At 38.0% G+C, this 17,079-nt stretch overlaps 1 protein-coding gene across 12 annotated transcripts in view; it reads left to right on the forward strand.

Moving 5' to 3' along the window:
• Positions 1 to 15,661, forward strand: part of mapk10 (mitogen-activated protein kinase 10) — a 40,528-nt gene extending 24,867 nt beyond the window's left edge. For 7 of the 12 annotated variants that reach the window (XM_074690033.1, XM_074690039.1, XM_074690042.1 and 4 more), the window contains 6 exons: positions 1,448 to 1,630; positions 4,614 to 4,738; positions 5,455 to 5,481; positions 8,025 to 8,088; positions 8,222 to 8,299; positions 10,622 to 15,661. In XM_074690033.1, coding sequence (XP_074546134.1) covers positions 1,448 to 1,630; positions 4,614 to 4,738; positions 5,455 to 5,481; positions 8,025 to 8,088; positions 8,222 to 8,299; positions 10,622 to 10,764 — 620 coding nt within the window. In that variant the 3' untranslated portion in view covers positions 10,765 to 15,661. Of the gene's footprint in view, positions 1 to 1,447; positions 1,631 to 4,613; positions 4,739 to 5,454; positions 5,482 to 8,024; positions 8,089 to 8,221; positions 8,330 to 10,616 lie in introns of all 12 variants that reach the window. The other 5 variants (XM_074690035.1, XM_074690034.1, XM_074690037.1 and 2 more) reach the window with 4 other exon arrangements.
• Positions 15,662 to 17,079: the final 1,418 nt, after the last annotated feature.

Raw genomic sequence — 17,079 nt, forward strand, 5'->3', positions numbered from 1 at the left:
CATGCATTTTGGCACTGACTCACTGTGCTGAAGGAAAAAAACAAAACCTCAAGCTGTCTGAGAGAATCCAACAAACTTGCCAGGGAGCCATGGATAACAAACTTACTGGATCAAGAAAAATGCCTCACAGAGCTGTGGGTGGATCATGGCCAAAGTGCAAAAGAGAAACAAAAGAGAAGTGGAAGTCTGAGGCATTCCAGTAAGCTCGAGTATCAGGGATCTGTGGTGGTCCTGGCAGCTAACTGTCTGGATTGGCAGCTTGTGTGAGAAAACAGAGAGAGGAGGGGGTCACTAGGTAAGAGAGGAAGTCTTTTTTTGAGAAGACAAGCTGACACACCCCCTATTGTTGTTTGCAAACGAAAACACACATATACCAGGGATGGACACTTCAAGTCAGCAAACCAGTTGATAGTCACTGGTATCTATTGGGCGACTGGTTGACAAACAGACCAGGGCTAATTAATAGAAACTAAAACTGCAGAATGTTCTGCTTGTGGTTGTAACATGCCAGTATAAATCAGATATGACAGTGCAGTCTATCATGTTTGTTCACATTTTTTCAGCCATGTTCAATCCCTGCAGTTTCCTTTGTTTCTGTATCTCACAGCCCTGCACCAAACTGGTTGTTTAAAAAAAACATAATCACGCACACACACTTGATTATTGGCACACTCTGTACAAGAGTGTTTTTTTTTTAAATAAATCATTATTTATCAAATTATTAAACTTACAAGTTTTGCCCATATAATAGCATGGCTCACTTGACTGATAGACTGGGTCCAAACTGGAATGAAGCTATGTTGAGTTCAACATTTCCAATATGGCCACCAACAACCAATGGCTCAAAACTCAGCATCAGAAACAAATGGGTGACATCAAACTACGTCCATGTATTATCTAGTCTACACATTTTACCCATATTTCCAGCAACTGTTGTGGTTGTTTTCCACTTCTGAAGGTATTCAATGTTGCTATCTCTTCTTCTTCTGTTTCACAAACTGGTTAGCTAACCGTGTGCCATAGCCACTGTTTGGTGGGTTTACTGTATTACAACCAGGCCCTGGTAAAACAAAAAATGTATTCATACAATGCGATAATATTCAAATGTTTTTTATGACTGCATTATAGGAGATAAACAGGACTGGGTATTTGATATTTTTCAGATAGATTTTAAGGCAATGTGTGGTACCAATGAAAAGAGATCAGCAGAGCTCCAATTTAGTTCCTCAAAAAAGTTAAAGACGATGGAAGTTGTCTGAATGTGGTTAAAAAAAATAAATAAATCAGCATTTTGTTTTATGTTTTAATGTTTTTTTTTAATCATTTTTAGTACACATTGGCTTCAGGTCAATTAAGTTTCATAATTACATCAGCGTCTAGAACAGTAGGTTTACAGTTTGCTGCATCCTCCACCTGTGTTTCCTTTAACCCTAACACCTCACACCAGACATCGACCAGTGGAACAAGGTCATTGAGCAGCTGGGGACGCCCTCTCCAGAGTTCATGAAGAAGCTGCAGCCCACAGTGAGGAACTACGTCGAGAACCGGCCAAAGTACGCAGGCCTCACATTTCCCAAGCTGTTCCCCGACTGCCTTTTCCCTGCTGACTCCGAGCACAACAAACTCAAAGGTGAGAGCTGGGACTGCATCGGTCACCTGCATTTTAAAAGTACACTGCAGTGTGACGTTCTCTGTATCCTCCACTTTATTGATCTAGTATCAGCATTTAAAACCTGATCACGTATGTGTTTAAAGACATATACTATGGTACACTCCTTTACTTTGCAGTGTGGATTATCTCACAAAAACTCACAAGCTTTACCTAAAATTCACTCAGGATAAAACTGTTTTTATACAAAAAAACAACAAAAGGTTTACAAAGTAGTTTAGCACTCAAACATAACAAAACTACATGTCATCGTTATCTGCCTTAAAAATAACACACAGCACGCACACGTCATGCTTTCTAACTATCACAATGCTAACGTAAGTAGTGTGTGTATATCTATAAATATTTAAGTACAAGTGACATGAGTCATCATCTGAACTTCTTTGTGCAAAACGTGACTTATGACTTTCTTTATTCAAAACTAATGACATTTACACAAATATATTTTGAAAGTATGTTAGCACACCAATGCAAAAATTCAGCTAAAACCACTACATGAATGTCAAAGAAAAGCTGGCGATTGGGAAGAATTCTTTTGACAAAACTTTCCCGGTCGACCTTTACCTCAGAAAACTTTTCAGTTTGCCTTCAGGCGTCACACTAAACCAAAACGTGCGCTCTGAAATTTCTAGTTTCGAAGCCTTAGTGAATTCAATCTGTTCATATGCAGAAGGTTAACCAAGACATCATATGTTGCTCCTCTTTCAACTGAGGATTGCAATCACTCATCCCAGTGCTATAAAAGAGGAACTCCCTCCAATGAGATATAAGGAAATATGCTTTTTATCTGTTGCCTCTCTCTTACATCAAAGCTCCTGTCTGGTACATTTCTCATGAATCACTGCCGCATGCCGACTGCTCCCTGCTGGAGTGACAGTGTTAAAGGAAAAGCACCTACAGAGAGAGAAAAAGAGTGGGAGGGAGTGAGAGCAGGTTGCTGCTGTTGTGAATGTTTTGTACGGTTACAGGCAGGAACTGAAGGAGACATCCTTTGGGCTTTGGTATTTTTGAAGTCAAGGAAGAAGAGACATACAGACAGCGCTATAGGACGGGGTGAAAAAAGACAGGAAGGTTAAAGGAGAGCGATAGAGGAGTCGTTTTTCAGATTTACCGTCTTTTTATTATTGATGTGTGGATACTGAGGCAGAAAGCAGAGTGTGCGCCTGGCTCATCTGTCTCTCAGTTTAGTTTCTTGAGTCCTGTGCTGCTATTTTTATCAGGGTCAGTGTGTGTAGGAGAGTATGGGTGTGTGGTTTAATGGTTCTCAATTTCATATCAGTCTGTCACATCTTTAGTTTGGCGAGTCCAGCTCTTTCAGAGATGCTGAAAATACAGTCCCCTCCACACGTTGATGTCTTTATTTAGACAGATACCAGTGGGAGCAGGTAATTTAGCAGATTTCATAAATTATTTAAGATCAAGCTGACTGAATCATCCTGAAACAAATAGCAGCAAGGTTTGAATTTTGCATGAATCAGAGATAAACAGTATTTGGGACAAGCCTGAGTCTTGAATTTCAATTAGATTGAAAAAAAAATAGATAGAGATGGGAATGGCTGATAGGAAATAGGAGACTGATCTGCAGTATATTTACTGCTACATGCTGCAGATAAGTAATTCTAACAAAAAGATATTTGTATCTGTACAAATTTTCTGTTTATTTGCTAAGTGGCTTTATGTCATCCTGCTTTTGAAGCTGCAGCTCTTTATTATTCTCTTTGAGCTGTGGGTCAGGTCAAATAGTCTAGAAAAAGTCTTCCTGCTGTCCTTTTCTAACCACTTCTTATCAATGGAAATGTCACATATTCAAAGAAAGGTTGAAAAAAGGAGTTAGGAGGATTCTGAGGAAGTTTGGAGAATCTGAAGGTTTGGCCACTTATGTCAGGTGAATAGTACAATGCAGAAACTACATTTCACCAAACATCGACGACAAAACTAACAGTGCATTCTGGATGTGTTTTCTGTCCAGAGGCCAAATAAAGGGGGAAGCTCTGATGTGAAAAAAAAATTACCAAGATTTTTATGGGTTATGAAGCAAAACAGTGTTAAGAAGGGAGACAGAAAAACCTGAAAACCTAAATAAAATAAAAAGACACCCTACCTGGACAACCTCGATCAGAAGACGACCCCCCTTTTCACATTATTTCTAACAAAAAAATTGCCTTGACTTATATTAGGGTCAATACGGTATTCAGAGACGACGAAGTAGCTTAGTAAATCACACATTCGTTTAAAGCATTCTATTTGAAGGAAACATTTCTTTAAAATAAACAATAAAACCTCACAACATCACATACTACATTCTATATTCTACATACTACATAATACAAACATTATACCACATTTGACATAATACATACTATACACAACATACAATATACCACATACTTACACTTACGAAACCAGGTTTAGTTTAATTTAGATAAAGAAAAAAATAGATAGCAGACTTAAACAAATTTTGAAATTGATAACTAGCTACACAAATTCTAAAAACAAAATGTGAAATTTAATCTTGTTTCCATTAAAAAAAAATAAGAGAGCCCTGTAGCATTTTCTCATCTTATTCTCCCATGATTGAACTGTTCCCCAAATTCTCTTTATCTCCGCTCTTGTTTGCAAATACACCGGAGAGTAAATTAAAATAGGTGTGAAACATGACGTGTGAAGCTAATCTGTGCAATCAAAGAGGGGAAAACACAAGGGCAGAAAGTAAAAGCAAACCAGACACACACAGAGCAAGAATTACAAAATAAAACAGAAAATACACTGAAAAATACAAAAAATGACTGAACATAAAAGGCCCCACAAGACAGGTTGTTTCACTCAGTTAGAAACCTCCCCTGTCCTCTTTTCATGCGCCTACTTTCAGATAAGTGTTTTAAGGAAAAAAATGTGTAATTTCTCATTTTTTATGTTTGTTATGTTCCTGTTTTTGAAATCCCAGCGAGCCAGGCCAGAGACCTGCTGTCTAAGATGCTGATCATCGACCCAGCTAAACGGATATCTGTGGATGAGGCCTTACAGCACCCCTACATTAATGTGTGGTACGATCCAGCTGAGGTGGAGGCGGTAAGTAGGCCTTTAGAAGAGCTATGTACTAATAGTGTCCTAATCCTAACCCTCTTAACCTTATTTTCAATGTTAACCTCACTTTTAAATTAATCTCTGAAGACCACTTTGTTCAGCTTCTGTGGAAACTGCTGCATTGATGCATTTATCATTTTCTTTTAAACTTTTGGTTCACATCTCATTTTAATTTTTCTATCACTTATATTTTATACCTTACATCTTAATGGTAGGAAAAATAACACCTACTATTTGCTGCTACTGATAACAGAGTGACTTAGTGCATTGTTCTGTGTTGTAATGTAAGAGTGGTGGTGTTTTTGGTCTATTTGGTGAAGTTCAATTTCTTCATCAGTGCCTCATTAGTATGAGGTGACTGTGAGATTGGGAAAAAAAGCCATCTGCAGCTTCATTAACTCCTACAGATACCACTTCTTCTTCCACTTCTTCTTCTTCTTCTTGCAGCAAAACATTAATGAGCAGCTGATAAATCTCAGTGCTTAAGTAGCTTTTGTAACAACACACCTCCATAATAGTTAACAATCATTCAAAGAGGATTTCATGACTGTGCACTTGTCTTAGTCTAGCTTTCTGATGGTTTTTCTGATGCTGTTATTGTTGACGGACTTGATGTGGTTTGTATGATATGGCTGTGAATGGCATTTCAACACGTTTTCTGCTGTTTTCCCTTTCTCTAATGTCATCTCATGCTGATGAAGGCCAGAGATCTCATCCAAATATCCATGGTAAATAACAACCGCTCTACATCCAATGCAAAACAAAACTCTGTGGAAATGAAGAGTTGAGATAGGAGGGGACACTTTGGCATGTTGTTTCGGCACAGTCAATCATAAAGCATGATAAATCAAAAGATGTTTTACAGTACGAGACTGTAGCATACATACAGTACACTGCAATGTCATACGATACAGCACAATACAAAACCTTTCATTACAATACATAATGATAAGTTGTGACACTATATGGTACAATAGAATGTGAAACTGTGCAATATAACATGATAAACTAGCATATGAAACTTTACATTAAGACATGATAATTCAGCATGAAATAATGCAATGTAAAAGGGTATGATTTGATACAATTTGCTTTGTAATACAATATGATATGGTATGATATGATACAATAAGATACAGCATGATGCGAGACTATTATCATCCAATATGAAACAGTACTATATGACATGAAACAATATAAGATATGATACTTAATAGTACATTATGAAACAGCCCAAAACAATACAATATGGTATTGCAGAAGAGGATATGATATAACAGGATGTAACAAAAGATAACACAATTATGATGCAGTATTACAACATATGACCAGATATGACAGGATATGATACCGTAGAATACGATATGACACAATCTAAAGTTATGCAATTATGTTGTCATGCAAGGGCATTGTCTATTGTCACAACAGTGTCTGCAGACACTGCAGGCAGGTGTGTATCTGCGTAATAAATTGGCCATCAACCTACCTGCAAACTGGTTATCAGTATTTGTATTAAGTGGATATGAGCTAATGACAAGAGAAGATGTAAAAACCAGTACTGCTATGATAGGATACAGCAAAGTATGATAGAAATGATATGATGTGTTAGGCTACAATCAACAGCATACGACACAATATGATACAATAAAACACCCAATGACACGACACGACACGACACGACACGACACGACACGACGCGACACGACACGACACAACACAACACAACATAATATAATATAATATAATACAATATGACACAATACAATATGATAAGATACGATAGATTAGATAAGGTAAGATACAAAACTATTCGATACGATTGTTTACAATACTATTGTTGACAATACGATTTGTCAAGTTATGATACCTTAATGTACTGTATCGTAAGATATAATACGATAGGTTATGGTATAATTTGATATAATAAGACAAGATACGATACGGTACAATCAGGTAAGATAGGATACCCTTGCAGTACAGTATGATGCAATACTTTACTTTTAGATACAACAGGATACGATTTGACACAGTTTGATTTAATACAATACAATAAGATAAGATGAAATAAGATTTAATGCAATACAGCACATTACAATCATTATTGTTTCCTCAGGGAATTTTGTCTTGAACACATGTGTGTTACATGTTAGCTGCCTACGCAGTATTACTAGTACCTAAATTAAAATCAGTCCCCGTGAAAACATAGAAACACACACATTTAAAGTTTCACATGCCTTTGCATTTTTTATTGAGAACAGGCTTAAACATGCACATGACATTGTTCTAAAAGTCTTGCATTGAAATGTTGGTTATGTTGTAGAGTGAGGCTGCTGGCAACACAGGATAATACTGGTTTACAAGCCCAGAAGTGATGATAATTATTCATTCAGTCTGCGTTTAAAGTTGACCGCTCACTTCTGTCTTGTAACAGCTGCTGAAAGCTAAAGATTAAATGCTCCTCCAAGGTCACATCAGAGAGGTTTATGGGTGGCCCTGTCTGATTATGGTGTCAGGTTGTGCAGCAGCATCACTATGACTGAGTGATAAGAGGGCCGGACTGGATGACAGGCAGCAGATTTATGTTCTGTTAGATGAAGTGACAGCTGCAGTTCAGCTAAAAAAGACCTCCAGAGCTACTCTTAAATCTGTGTTAGTTTTTAAATCCTGATTTATGTGTTTGATCAACAGTTATGTAGAAAGCTTTAATTGATTCTTCATTGTTTGTTTCCTTTCACAACATTTTGTTTTTTTCTCCATTATCCACATGTGCTGAATTTGTGCCTGGCATGTCTTTGTAAAATAAAATCAGGGTACCTTCAAGATTCTCTGAGCTAGATTTAAGATGTTTTAAAACCTTTTAGTTGCACTAATGTCAGGGAAATTGTGGAAAAGGTATAAAAATTTACATAAGGCATATGTAACGTCCTTGTACTTAAGTTAAAAATTTTTGTACCTTCAAAACATCAATATTTATATTTACTTTAAGACCTTTGAATACTTTAAAAATCCTGTGGGTACCCTGATGCAAACACTTGGAAATGAAAGTTAAAAAAAAGTCATTAGTCTGATGTTCTCATGTTTATGTGTTTTTCATCTCTGTAACTTTATCCATATGTCAACTTTTCTATTTTCAAAATTCAATGAACATTGAAAACGTGCAAAAATCACATCTGCTGGTCATTTATTGTTTAGGGTGATCACTTCTTAAATCCTAAACTGAAATTTTGACTACACCTCATTCACCTTAGTGCTTGTGCTTCACCTCCTTTAGCCTCCACCTCAGATCTACGACAAGCAGCTGGACGAAAGAGAACACTCCATTGATGAATGGAAAGGTGAGGATGACTTTAGAAATACAGTGTTAAATCAGAGAAATCAGCTGTGATTAATTTGTAACAGTGAAAACGACTGTAAGCATGTTGTTTTTCTTATTTAAGTCATGTTTTCTCTACTTTCTCTCCTCGACAGAACTAATCTACAAAGAGGTGATGAACTTTGAGGAGAGAACGAAGAATGGCGTAGTGAAGGGACAGCCTTCACCTTCAGGTACTCTCAGTGCATAACCCTAATCGCTCTGTAAGTGAATTTACTATAACCTTACTGGAGTTAATTGAATAATCCATCGTGTTGTTGACCATGTGTCTCTGTCTTTTGCATCTCCTGTTTTTAAATGTGCCGTGTTGTTATGTTGTGACAAGTATATTTGTTAAATGGTGCTGAGCTCAGAAAAGATTAATGTGATGATAGTTTAAAATGTATTTGTATGCATATGTTTATGTACAACATGAAAGTTTGGGTCCTTTGGGGTCATCACAGGACATTTCAGTCCACAGCTGCAGCTGACATTTTTAAGTGTCAAGTCTCTGCAAAGCATTAAGTATAACACATCAGGAGCTGTTCTCATAGATGGCCACAGAGAGGCAGTAAAGAGCACAAGGGATGAAATTTGGCCCATGATTCAACAGCTGTTCCTGACTCCTTTCTCAGAGATGCATCACCACCATCTTTCTTTTCTTTTTTTTTTCCCATTTAGCCCTCTTCTTGTAATTAAGCAGATGGGCTGGTCTGTGTCTAATGCTGAGTGCAGCAGACTCAATACAGGCACTTAGACAGCAGTGTTTTTACTGCAGCAGGAAAACAGGAGCAGAGAGCACGTGATGCCTCAGGCTGAACCAGCCTCATCCTGGAGCTCTGTTTGTTACAATGTGATTTAGACTTTTTAAAGCTATAATTATGTTTCATTTTAATTATTAGTATTGTGCAACTAGTGCTACTGTATTTTTTTATTTGAGTGTAAACAAAGATACGCAGCAGCACAGGTTTATTTGTTGCACTAGAAAAGCCAAGTCTCTCTTCACAGCTTTTGCCAGAATTTCTTAGAGGATTTCTAAATCCCAAACTTGCAGGCATTCGAGTGTTCTTTTGCTCAAGCCAACCCCCGACTGGACCCACACACTGACTTTTGACATTTGATTCTGATGTGTTTCCTGTAAGTAAACCTACTGCTGAGGCAATGTCAGACATTAATCCTGCTTTGTTCTCACTTTTGTTTTGGGTCAGCTCAAGTGCTCACCAGTTGCCATTAAGCAATTACCTCCAGCAGAGAACAGATATCAACAGCAGATTTACAGTTAGCCTGCACTGTACAGTTAAACACTGCTCATATCTTCTGCAGAAAACTAGGACCACTGAGATGAAAAGGCTGAACAATTTGATAAACTTTACAAGGACATAAGGAAGTCATTCAAAGTGTTTTTTTGAAGTTTCTTGACACTAAATCCTTCATGTAAAAAAAATTGGAGACACATCATTTGATGATTTTCAACCACAGAAACTGTCTTTAGGAACGGGAGACTTTTAAGAAATGTGTTTCTAATGTTTCAAAAGGTCTTTGACAGGCTCTGCTACCTGGATTTTTTGCTTTTCATGTTTCGATTCAACAAATCCACCTGCAGTGCAATAAAGCACATTTGAAACCATTTAGCTGAGTCTCCTTTATGCTAAAATGCTAACTGTAGTGTGACACATAACAAGGCTGGCCTGTCTTTGCCTCTATGGTGTCGCCTTTGCTAAATAGCACTCTTCTTGTAAAAATGCCCTCTACTGGTCAAATGGTGAAGTGCAATTCATTTTTTTCTCCACTATCACCAGCCTGATTTGAGTAACCTTAACAGGACTTTTGGCCACAGGAAGCTTTAGTTCCTGAAAGAGGACTAAAAGTTGCTGGAATGAAAACTGAAGTAAAGTGTCGACTACAAAACCTCCAGTGATTGTTTTAGTTTTCAAAACATATTGACAAATTACCAAATAAGGATTTATCTAACTACAAAGTTTTTGTGGATTTCTTTCCTTTGCAATTGTAATTGATGTTTCTTCAGAAAATATTTTATCCTGCTTGAAAATATTTTATCCTGCAGTCAAATGTATCACTCATTTGAGGATATTCATCATGGAAAACAAATGAACTTGCCTGTTGCACGAGGAAACCAAACTGTCAATGTGTGTTACCAGTGACTGGTCTGTGTCTGTGTGAACAGCTACATCCTAGCTTGTGAAAGATTTAAACAGTACATCTACTGGTTATTGTGAAATCTGCAGCCTCTGACAATCTTTCCTGTGAAACCCAGTGGACTCAAACCATATTTACACTTTAATCACTACACACAGCGTGATTGTGTTGTTCCACAGGTTTTGTCGATGTTGTTGATGTCTCAGTGTCACAGAACATACCCAGCTACGCGTTTTCCTCTGTGTAACCTTTTGTGTGCACTCACAAATTACCTCCCCTGCTTGTGTTTTTCTGCTGTTGTCTCCACCTGGACTCTTTTACGTTGTAACCCCCTGCTGCTGTTGATTCCCTTAGCACAGGTGCAGCCGTGAACAGCAGCGAGAGCCTCCCTCCCTCCTCCTCCATCAATGACATCTCTTCCATGTCCACCGACCAGACCCTGGCCTCAGACACTGACAGCAGCCTGGAGACCTCTGCAGGACCCCTGGGGTGTTGCAGGTGACTAGCCGCCTGCCTGCGCAACCCCATGTTCTTCCGACGGTGAAGAACCTGACTGAAATGACCCATGGAAAATACAAACACAAAAAAAGAGTAAAGATCAAAATTAAGATATTAAGAACAAAAACATAAGTTATGGAAACAGAGAATCTGAAATCTAAAAGCCTGTGCATTGTCATTCAAAAACAGCATTTAAACTGAAGTAAATGAGCTGAGATATATGTTACTGATCCTCTAGTTGCTTTGCTTATATTACCCCACATATCTTGTATATGGCATCCAAACGAAAACGACCAAATGCTTAGACTTGCATCTCCTGTAAAGTGCATATTGGCTGGCTGCTGGTCCCCCAAGTCCTTACAGAAGCATTACGCTCTGATCATTGTGGCAAGGTGGGCGGCCTTTTTGCTCATTACTAATGTACAATACAGACTTCATTCTCCTTTTCCCAGATCCCTGTACAGCCCTTATGTAACCACACTGCTGTATTTTAACCTCAAGACTTGGTCTTAGACACCCTCATCCTCATCCACCATGATCCCCCATGTAAGGTTGCCTGATTTGTGTGTTTTTATGTGGTTAATCTGCAGGGATATGTAGTCGTTCTCACCCTGAGCGGCGCTGCCTGCGCTACTTGTAAATAATGTAATTCTGTACAGCTGAATGGCACACAGAGTGGGACTGACGGCCAGTACACCAGGAGTTCTTTTCTGACTTGCGCACCTTGCCACATCACCGCTTTCCACCTCAGTTGCCCCTGCCTATTGCTGTAGTCCTGCATGACTAGATTTGAAACAATGCTAATCTCACTGTATGCTAAAATGAGTCTGTATAGAGACTTCTGTTTATATACAATGTGAACTAACTCAAACCCAGACAAAAGGGGGTCTGGTCACAGGATGGAAAGAGCGTGTTTGTGTGTGTGTGTGTGTGTGTGTGTGTGTGTGTGTGCGTGTGCGTGTGTGTGTGTGTGTGTGTGTGTTAACCACAGGCAGGCCATTATGACATGAGTAAATGTCAGGGCTCAGTTTGGGACTTAAAGGGTCAGTACACTCAGAAGAGTGAATTATTTTGATTGTGCTCAGATTTCATGAGAGAGCTTTAATGAGTCCAATTTGTGCGTAATGTCCCTTTCATTTCCCCTCCTAATCTGTGATGGTCTGCCCACCTCTTCAAGGGCAGGCCGATAGCCCTGCACGACTTTCCTGCGTTTACATAGCAGTCATTTTGCACTGAAGTGATGCTCAGAGTGGGAATCTCGAACTCTATAAGTTGTGTGCTCCAGGTTGGAAGGTGAGCACGTGTAGAAAATTGGACTTCCATTCTTTGAAGGTCTTGATTGTTAAAATCTTTACAGATAGCTTGCTGTATGCCTAGCTGAAACAATGTATTTGATTACGCAGGTAACCACCACCAAAAGCTAGCATTAGCATTCAACCACTTCCAAACTGAACGGTTCATGCTGTTTGTATTGTGTAACACCATTCAGTGGCTATGCTAATTAAGAAGGGCCTTAATTGAGCTTAAAATATTGCCCCAACAAGAATCAGTTGTGAAATACTGAATGCTAAAGCTAACTTTATTTTTGCTCTTAACATGGCCTTATTAAGTATCAACTGGAAAATACTGAATGCTAAAGCTAGTTAGGTCTTATTTATCTTTGAATACAGCCCTACAAAGAACAAATTTGAGTGTACAGAATGCCTAGTCAAGCTAACTTTTAGCACAAGATGGGCCTTCCAGTCGACAATTGGAACATACTGAAAGCTAAAGCTAGCTCTTTATTATTATTATTAGTATTATTTGCAATGATGTACTTGGATGTGTTATGAAAAACGTTGGCCTGTGTCCGGAAACAATGACACAAACTACTGTTTGTGGAAATAAATTAGCTTAAACTTGTTTTTTTGCTAACACTAGCTAAAAGTTTTGTGTTTTTTGTTGTAGTTTGAATGTCTGAAAATAACTTAATGGTGAAATCTACTTTAACTAGGAATTCTATATTTTATGTAATGCTATCAGACAGTAAACTTATCTAAAAATTGATTGGAGGCTAATGCTAACATTGGCACACAGGTGGCGTTAACCACAGGTATTAAGCTGTTTGGTGTAAGCTTGAAATATGACCTTTTGTCTACAAACAGTTGTTGGCATTAAAGAAGGCTAATACTAACATTAGCTGATAGTATGCTAATGGGTAATACCTCTGTTTGTTTAGACCAGATAAATGGTCATTTGAGCTATTATTAACAGTGAAAGACGTTAGCTTCCTGGCTTCCCACTCTGAGACGTCAGAGAACGACTGCTGTGTGAACACAGTGACCTGTGGAACATTAACCCCTCATAGGCACAGGAGGCTGCTTTGTTTCTTTGTGGTTTCACCATGAAGAGAACATCCTTATTTATTTGACTGAAACATAGATGGCATAATGAAGGAGATGCAAAAGTTACAGTTTGAAGTTTACAGGCAGGAAATGAGTGTTAACCTTGTAGCAATGTTTCATTTTCTATAAGAAATGTCATGAATCCACCTCACACTGCAGAGTCATTTTTTTTAATTAGAGAAATTTTATCCAACAGTTATTCTCACTTCTTAATTTCTTAACTGGAAGATATATTTTGTAACTTATTTATTTTGACGAGTTGAACCCCAGGTGGAAGATGGCAAGTGCCTTTTGGAAAGAAGCATTGCAAGTGCAGAAAGTATATTTTTTTCCTCTGCTTCTTCTTTTTCTGCCTTAAATTATGTGAATCCCCAATCCAGCACATGTGGTGGAGCATGAAGGAGGAATACACAGTTCAGCCTGATGTTGTTGCTTTAACTTTATGTTTTAGCTGGTTATGGTGAACACTGGTGGTGTTGATTGAAACTTAAGCCAGATGGAATGGCTTTTTTAGGCTTGGGCGCCATTTTTAGATTTATACAAGTCACCATTTGTCAGATTCACTCTCCATTAATCAGTGTAATCAGATATGCTAAACTGGGACACTGTCACATACATGGTCTTTCACATGTGTTTTGATGCACTCACTGTTTTTTGCGCACTTCTTCAGTATCATAACTAATGCGATGTCACATGCAACAAGAAACCACAACTAGAAACCAAACTAACAGATTCTATCATATATCTTTTCTCATATAATTCGGTAACTGGCAAAACACAAAAATCAGGTTCCTAGACAACAACGAGAGACGTTTGTGGTTGATTTCAGCACGTCAAACAAACATTATCTGTTATTATCTTATACGGAAATTGCATGGTTGCTGTTTTGGATTCTTAAAAATACCAGGGAATGTTTCAGCGCACTGTTTCAGGGGACATTTCACACTTTAGTTTGTCAGCATGTTTACAGCTGAACCATCTCTGTAATCTCTGGTTCAGTTTCCATATTACATGTGTGAAATAATCCCTGTCACTGTACATACAAGGCCTCAAACCCCCTCTCTGAAATGATACCCCTGTCTTCTGATGACTACTTTGTTAACACTCCTACTCTGCCTGTGAAAAGTGAGCCCCTCACCCCACCTCACCTCACCCCCACACACAGACTTGCACTACCTTCACAGAGCTATGAGGGCCCCCCCGTCAGCCGCGTCTCCAGGATAAGCTAGGGCGAGCTTGGCTTTCTGATCAGGGTCTGGCCAGGGCAATCTTTACAAAAAAAAACAGGGTGCAACTTTGAAAATTACTTTTATGTTTCGAAGATGTACAGAAGAATTTATCACAAAGGGGGTTGACTCCTGCACCACAAATACTCACGGTACTGTTGCAGATAATCTACAGGGCATTTTTAACCATTCATTCTTTTAACTTGACATGTTTTCACACTACTACTGAATCATGTTTTCTTTCTTTCTCTGAATGTGAATTTTGAATCTTTTTATAAGACGATCTCTCCTGACAATTCTGTTGTATAAAAAAGGTGCTTTTGATCCTGTTTAATGCGCCTAAAGTAGATTTGAGTATAACACAGAAACAGCTGGGTTGTCCGCACTGAATGTAGAAATGAATTGTTTCACTCACGTCATTGCTGCTCTGCTTGGTCATCAGAGTGTGTGTGTGTGTGTGATTTCAAATGAACCAGCGTTGATCGCAAACCGTAAGATGCTTTTTCTTTCGGTGAAACACGTGGGATCACTTTAAAGAATGTCCATGGAGACTTGGTAGAGTCATGTGTTTGGAAGTAGTTCATGTGTGTAATCATGTTCGGCCACACAGAAATAGAAATGTATCAACAGCTGATCCTGCTTCTGATTCATGATCTCTTTGGAATCAGGATTAGTGAGTTTGTTAGCCGTTTAAAAAAGGTCGACTTGTCATTCAGCCATAATGTTTTGCCATTTTGAAACATGTCAGAAGTAAGGATACATCTTATACTCAGCTGTGCCAACATTAAAACTCTTTGGACCCAGTACTTGTGATCCCCAGCTTATTTGTTTTCCACATTTTGTTTTTGTGTCATACTGTAAATAACAACAATCCAATGATGCAATAAACACGTTATTGCACTCAGACAGGGAGGCAAGCTACTGCAAGGGTCAGTTGATGCTCAGAAGTCTACAAAGATGAAACCCTGTATAGCTCATCTGAATCAGGTGATGTTGTTCTTTTACGATTTCCCTCTCTCTCTTGTTTTCTTTTACTCCGTGCTGTTTTGATGAGTCATCCTTTTTGACATTGTCAGGTTGGAAAATCTAAAAGAAAAAAAAATGAAAAATTATATCTGTTTCACGCTGATCTCAAAGCTTCAGGCTCTAGCGTTTCAAATAAAGTCAAAACAAATGCAAAAGAAAAAGAAAAAAATACTGAAAGCTGTTACTGTAAACACATTTTAAAGGAACTGTGTATGTAAAAATAGTATATGTATGTGATTGAAAATAAACAAAACCTTTGATCTTGGATTGCAGTGTTTGTTTTTCTTTCACCTGCAGTGATTTGCATTTTTCTCTGTATTTTCTTTTCATGTGTTCAAACTGTGACAGCAAGTCTGAGTCCCTCCCACGCAGACTATCAGTCAAGTTTCAGGCTCAGCTCTGCTGGACACTCAGCTAAAAGGCTGAAACCATCACAAGCTGCAGTAACACAACAGCTGTGAAGTTTCCCTGTATTACTCTTTATTACAGACATCAAATCAAGCTTATAAGTGCTTATAAATGTGTTATACTATCATATAAGTATTTATAATTTTATAGAGAGCTGTAACTTTATTTAACCTTCTGGCGAATGGTGGTCATTGCAATGGACACTTACTTAAAAGGTAACTAAGTGTTTTTATTCTTCATAGGCTAATGATCTGCCACATGAAGCTCTTTGATTCCTTTCCAATGGATCCCTGTAACTTTGAAAAAATATTGACATAGAGAATTTTTAATTTTCTTACAGAGGGGGGAAATAAATAATGACATTGACACTAAACATAACTACAATTTTACATCTGCCACCTCTCCTACACCATCAACAGCCCACCTACTTTCCATGCACCTGTGGCTAACCTCAGGTTTTACACCCCTGGTGAAATAACTGCATCAACAAAAAGACAAATCTAGAAGAAATAAATAAAATTTGATTCCTTGTGGATGATTTCATTTAACAGCGAGTACCAGCTTAATGTACATGCCTGATTTGTGGCAAGAAATTAGCAAACAACAAGAAATGATGAGTTTAGCGACATTATCAATGAATGTTATGGAATTTAAATTTTCCTTCTCTACAATTTTATGAGTTCAAAAAACTTCTTGTTTGCATTATTATTCAACGTATTATGACTTTGTATACAAATTGTAAACATTGTTTTGTTGTCATTGTGAAGGTAAAGTAGATTTTGTGGCTCTGGTACAACGTAAGTCCAGGTGAGATGAGGCAAAACGACTTGGGACCCCTGTCTTAGGGCATAAAATTTTTTTTTTTCATTCTATTTCAAACATTTAATTTTTGATCCATCATCTAAAAACACTGAACACCAAAATTGCAGTGTTTCAATGCAACCACTGGAGGTCACGTCCTATTGTTCTCATTAGTGCTGGTCCCAAGTCTGAAAAAGAAATTAGTGTAGCTATATGAATCAACATGAGGAATTGTAGATGAAGGATCTGCTCTGGAGACCTGACAAGAAAAGGGGGAAAAGCTGAATGAAGAGGAATGTTTTGTTCAGAGGGTCCTGAAACAAGGAGATGAAGGGACTCAGACAGGATGCTGGTTTATTATTTAATTCCCCCACTCACTTATAAAGACTATCATAACATATAGAAATGAAACAGACTATGGAATGAAATTATGTTTGTAACTATTCTTATTGACTTTCTGTAGTCAAAAAAAAA

The sequence above is a fragment of the Halichoeres trimaculatus genome, unplaced genomic scaffold, assembly GCF_033239565.1.
Source record: "Halichoeres trimaculatus isolate MK-OKI-2021-1 unplaced genomic scaffold, fHalTri1.1 fHalTri1_scaffold_16, whole genome shotgun sequence".
NCBI lineage: Eukaryota > Metazoa > Chordata > Actinopteri > Labriformes > Labridae > Halichoeres > Halichoeres trimaculatus.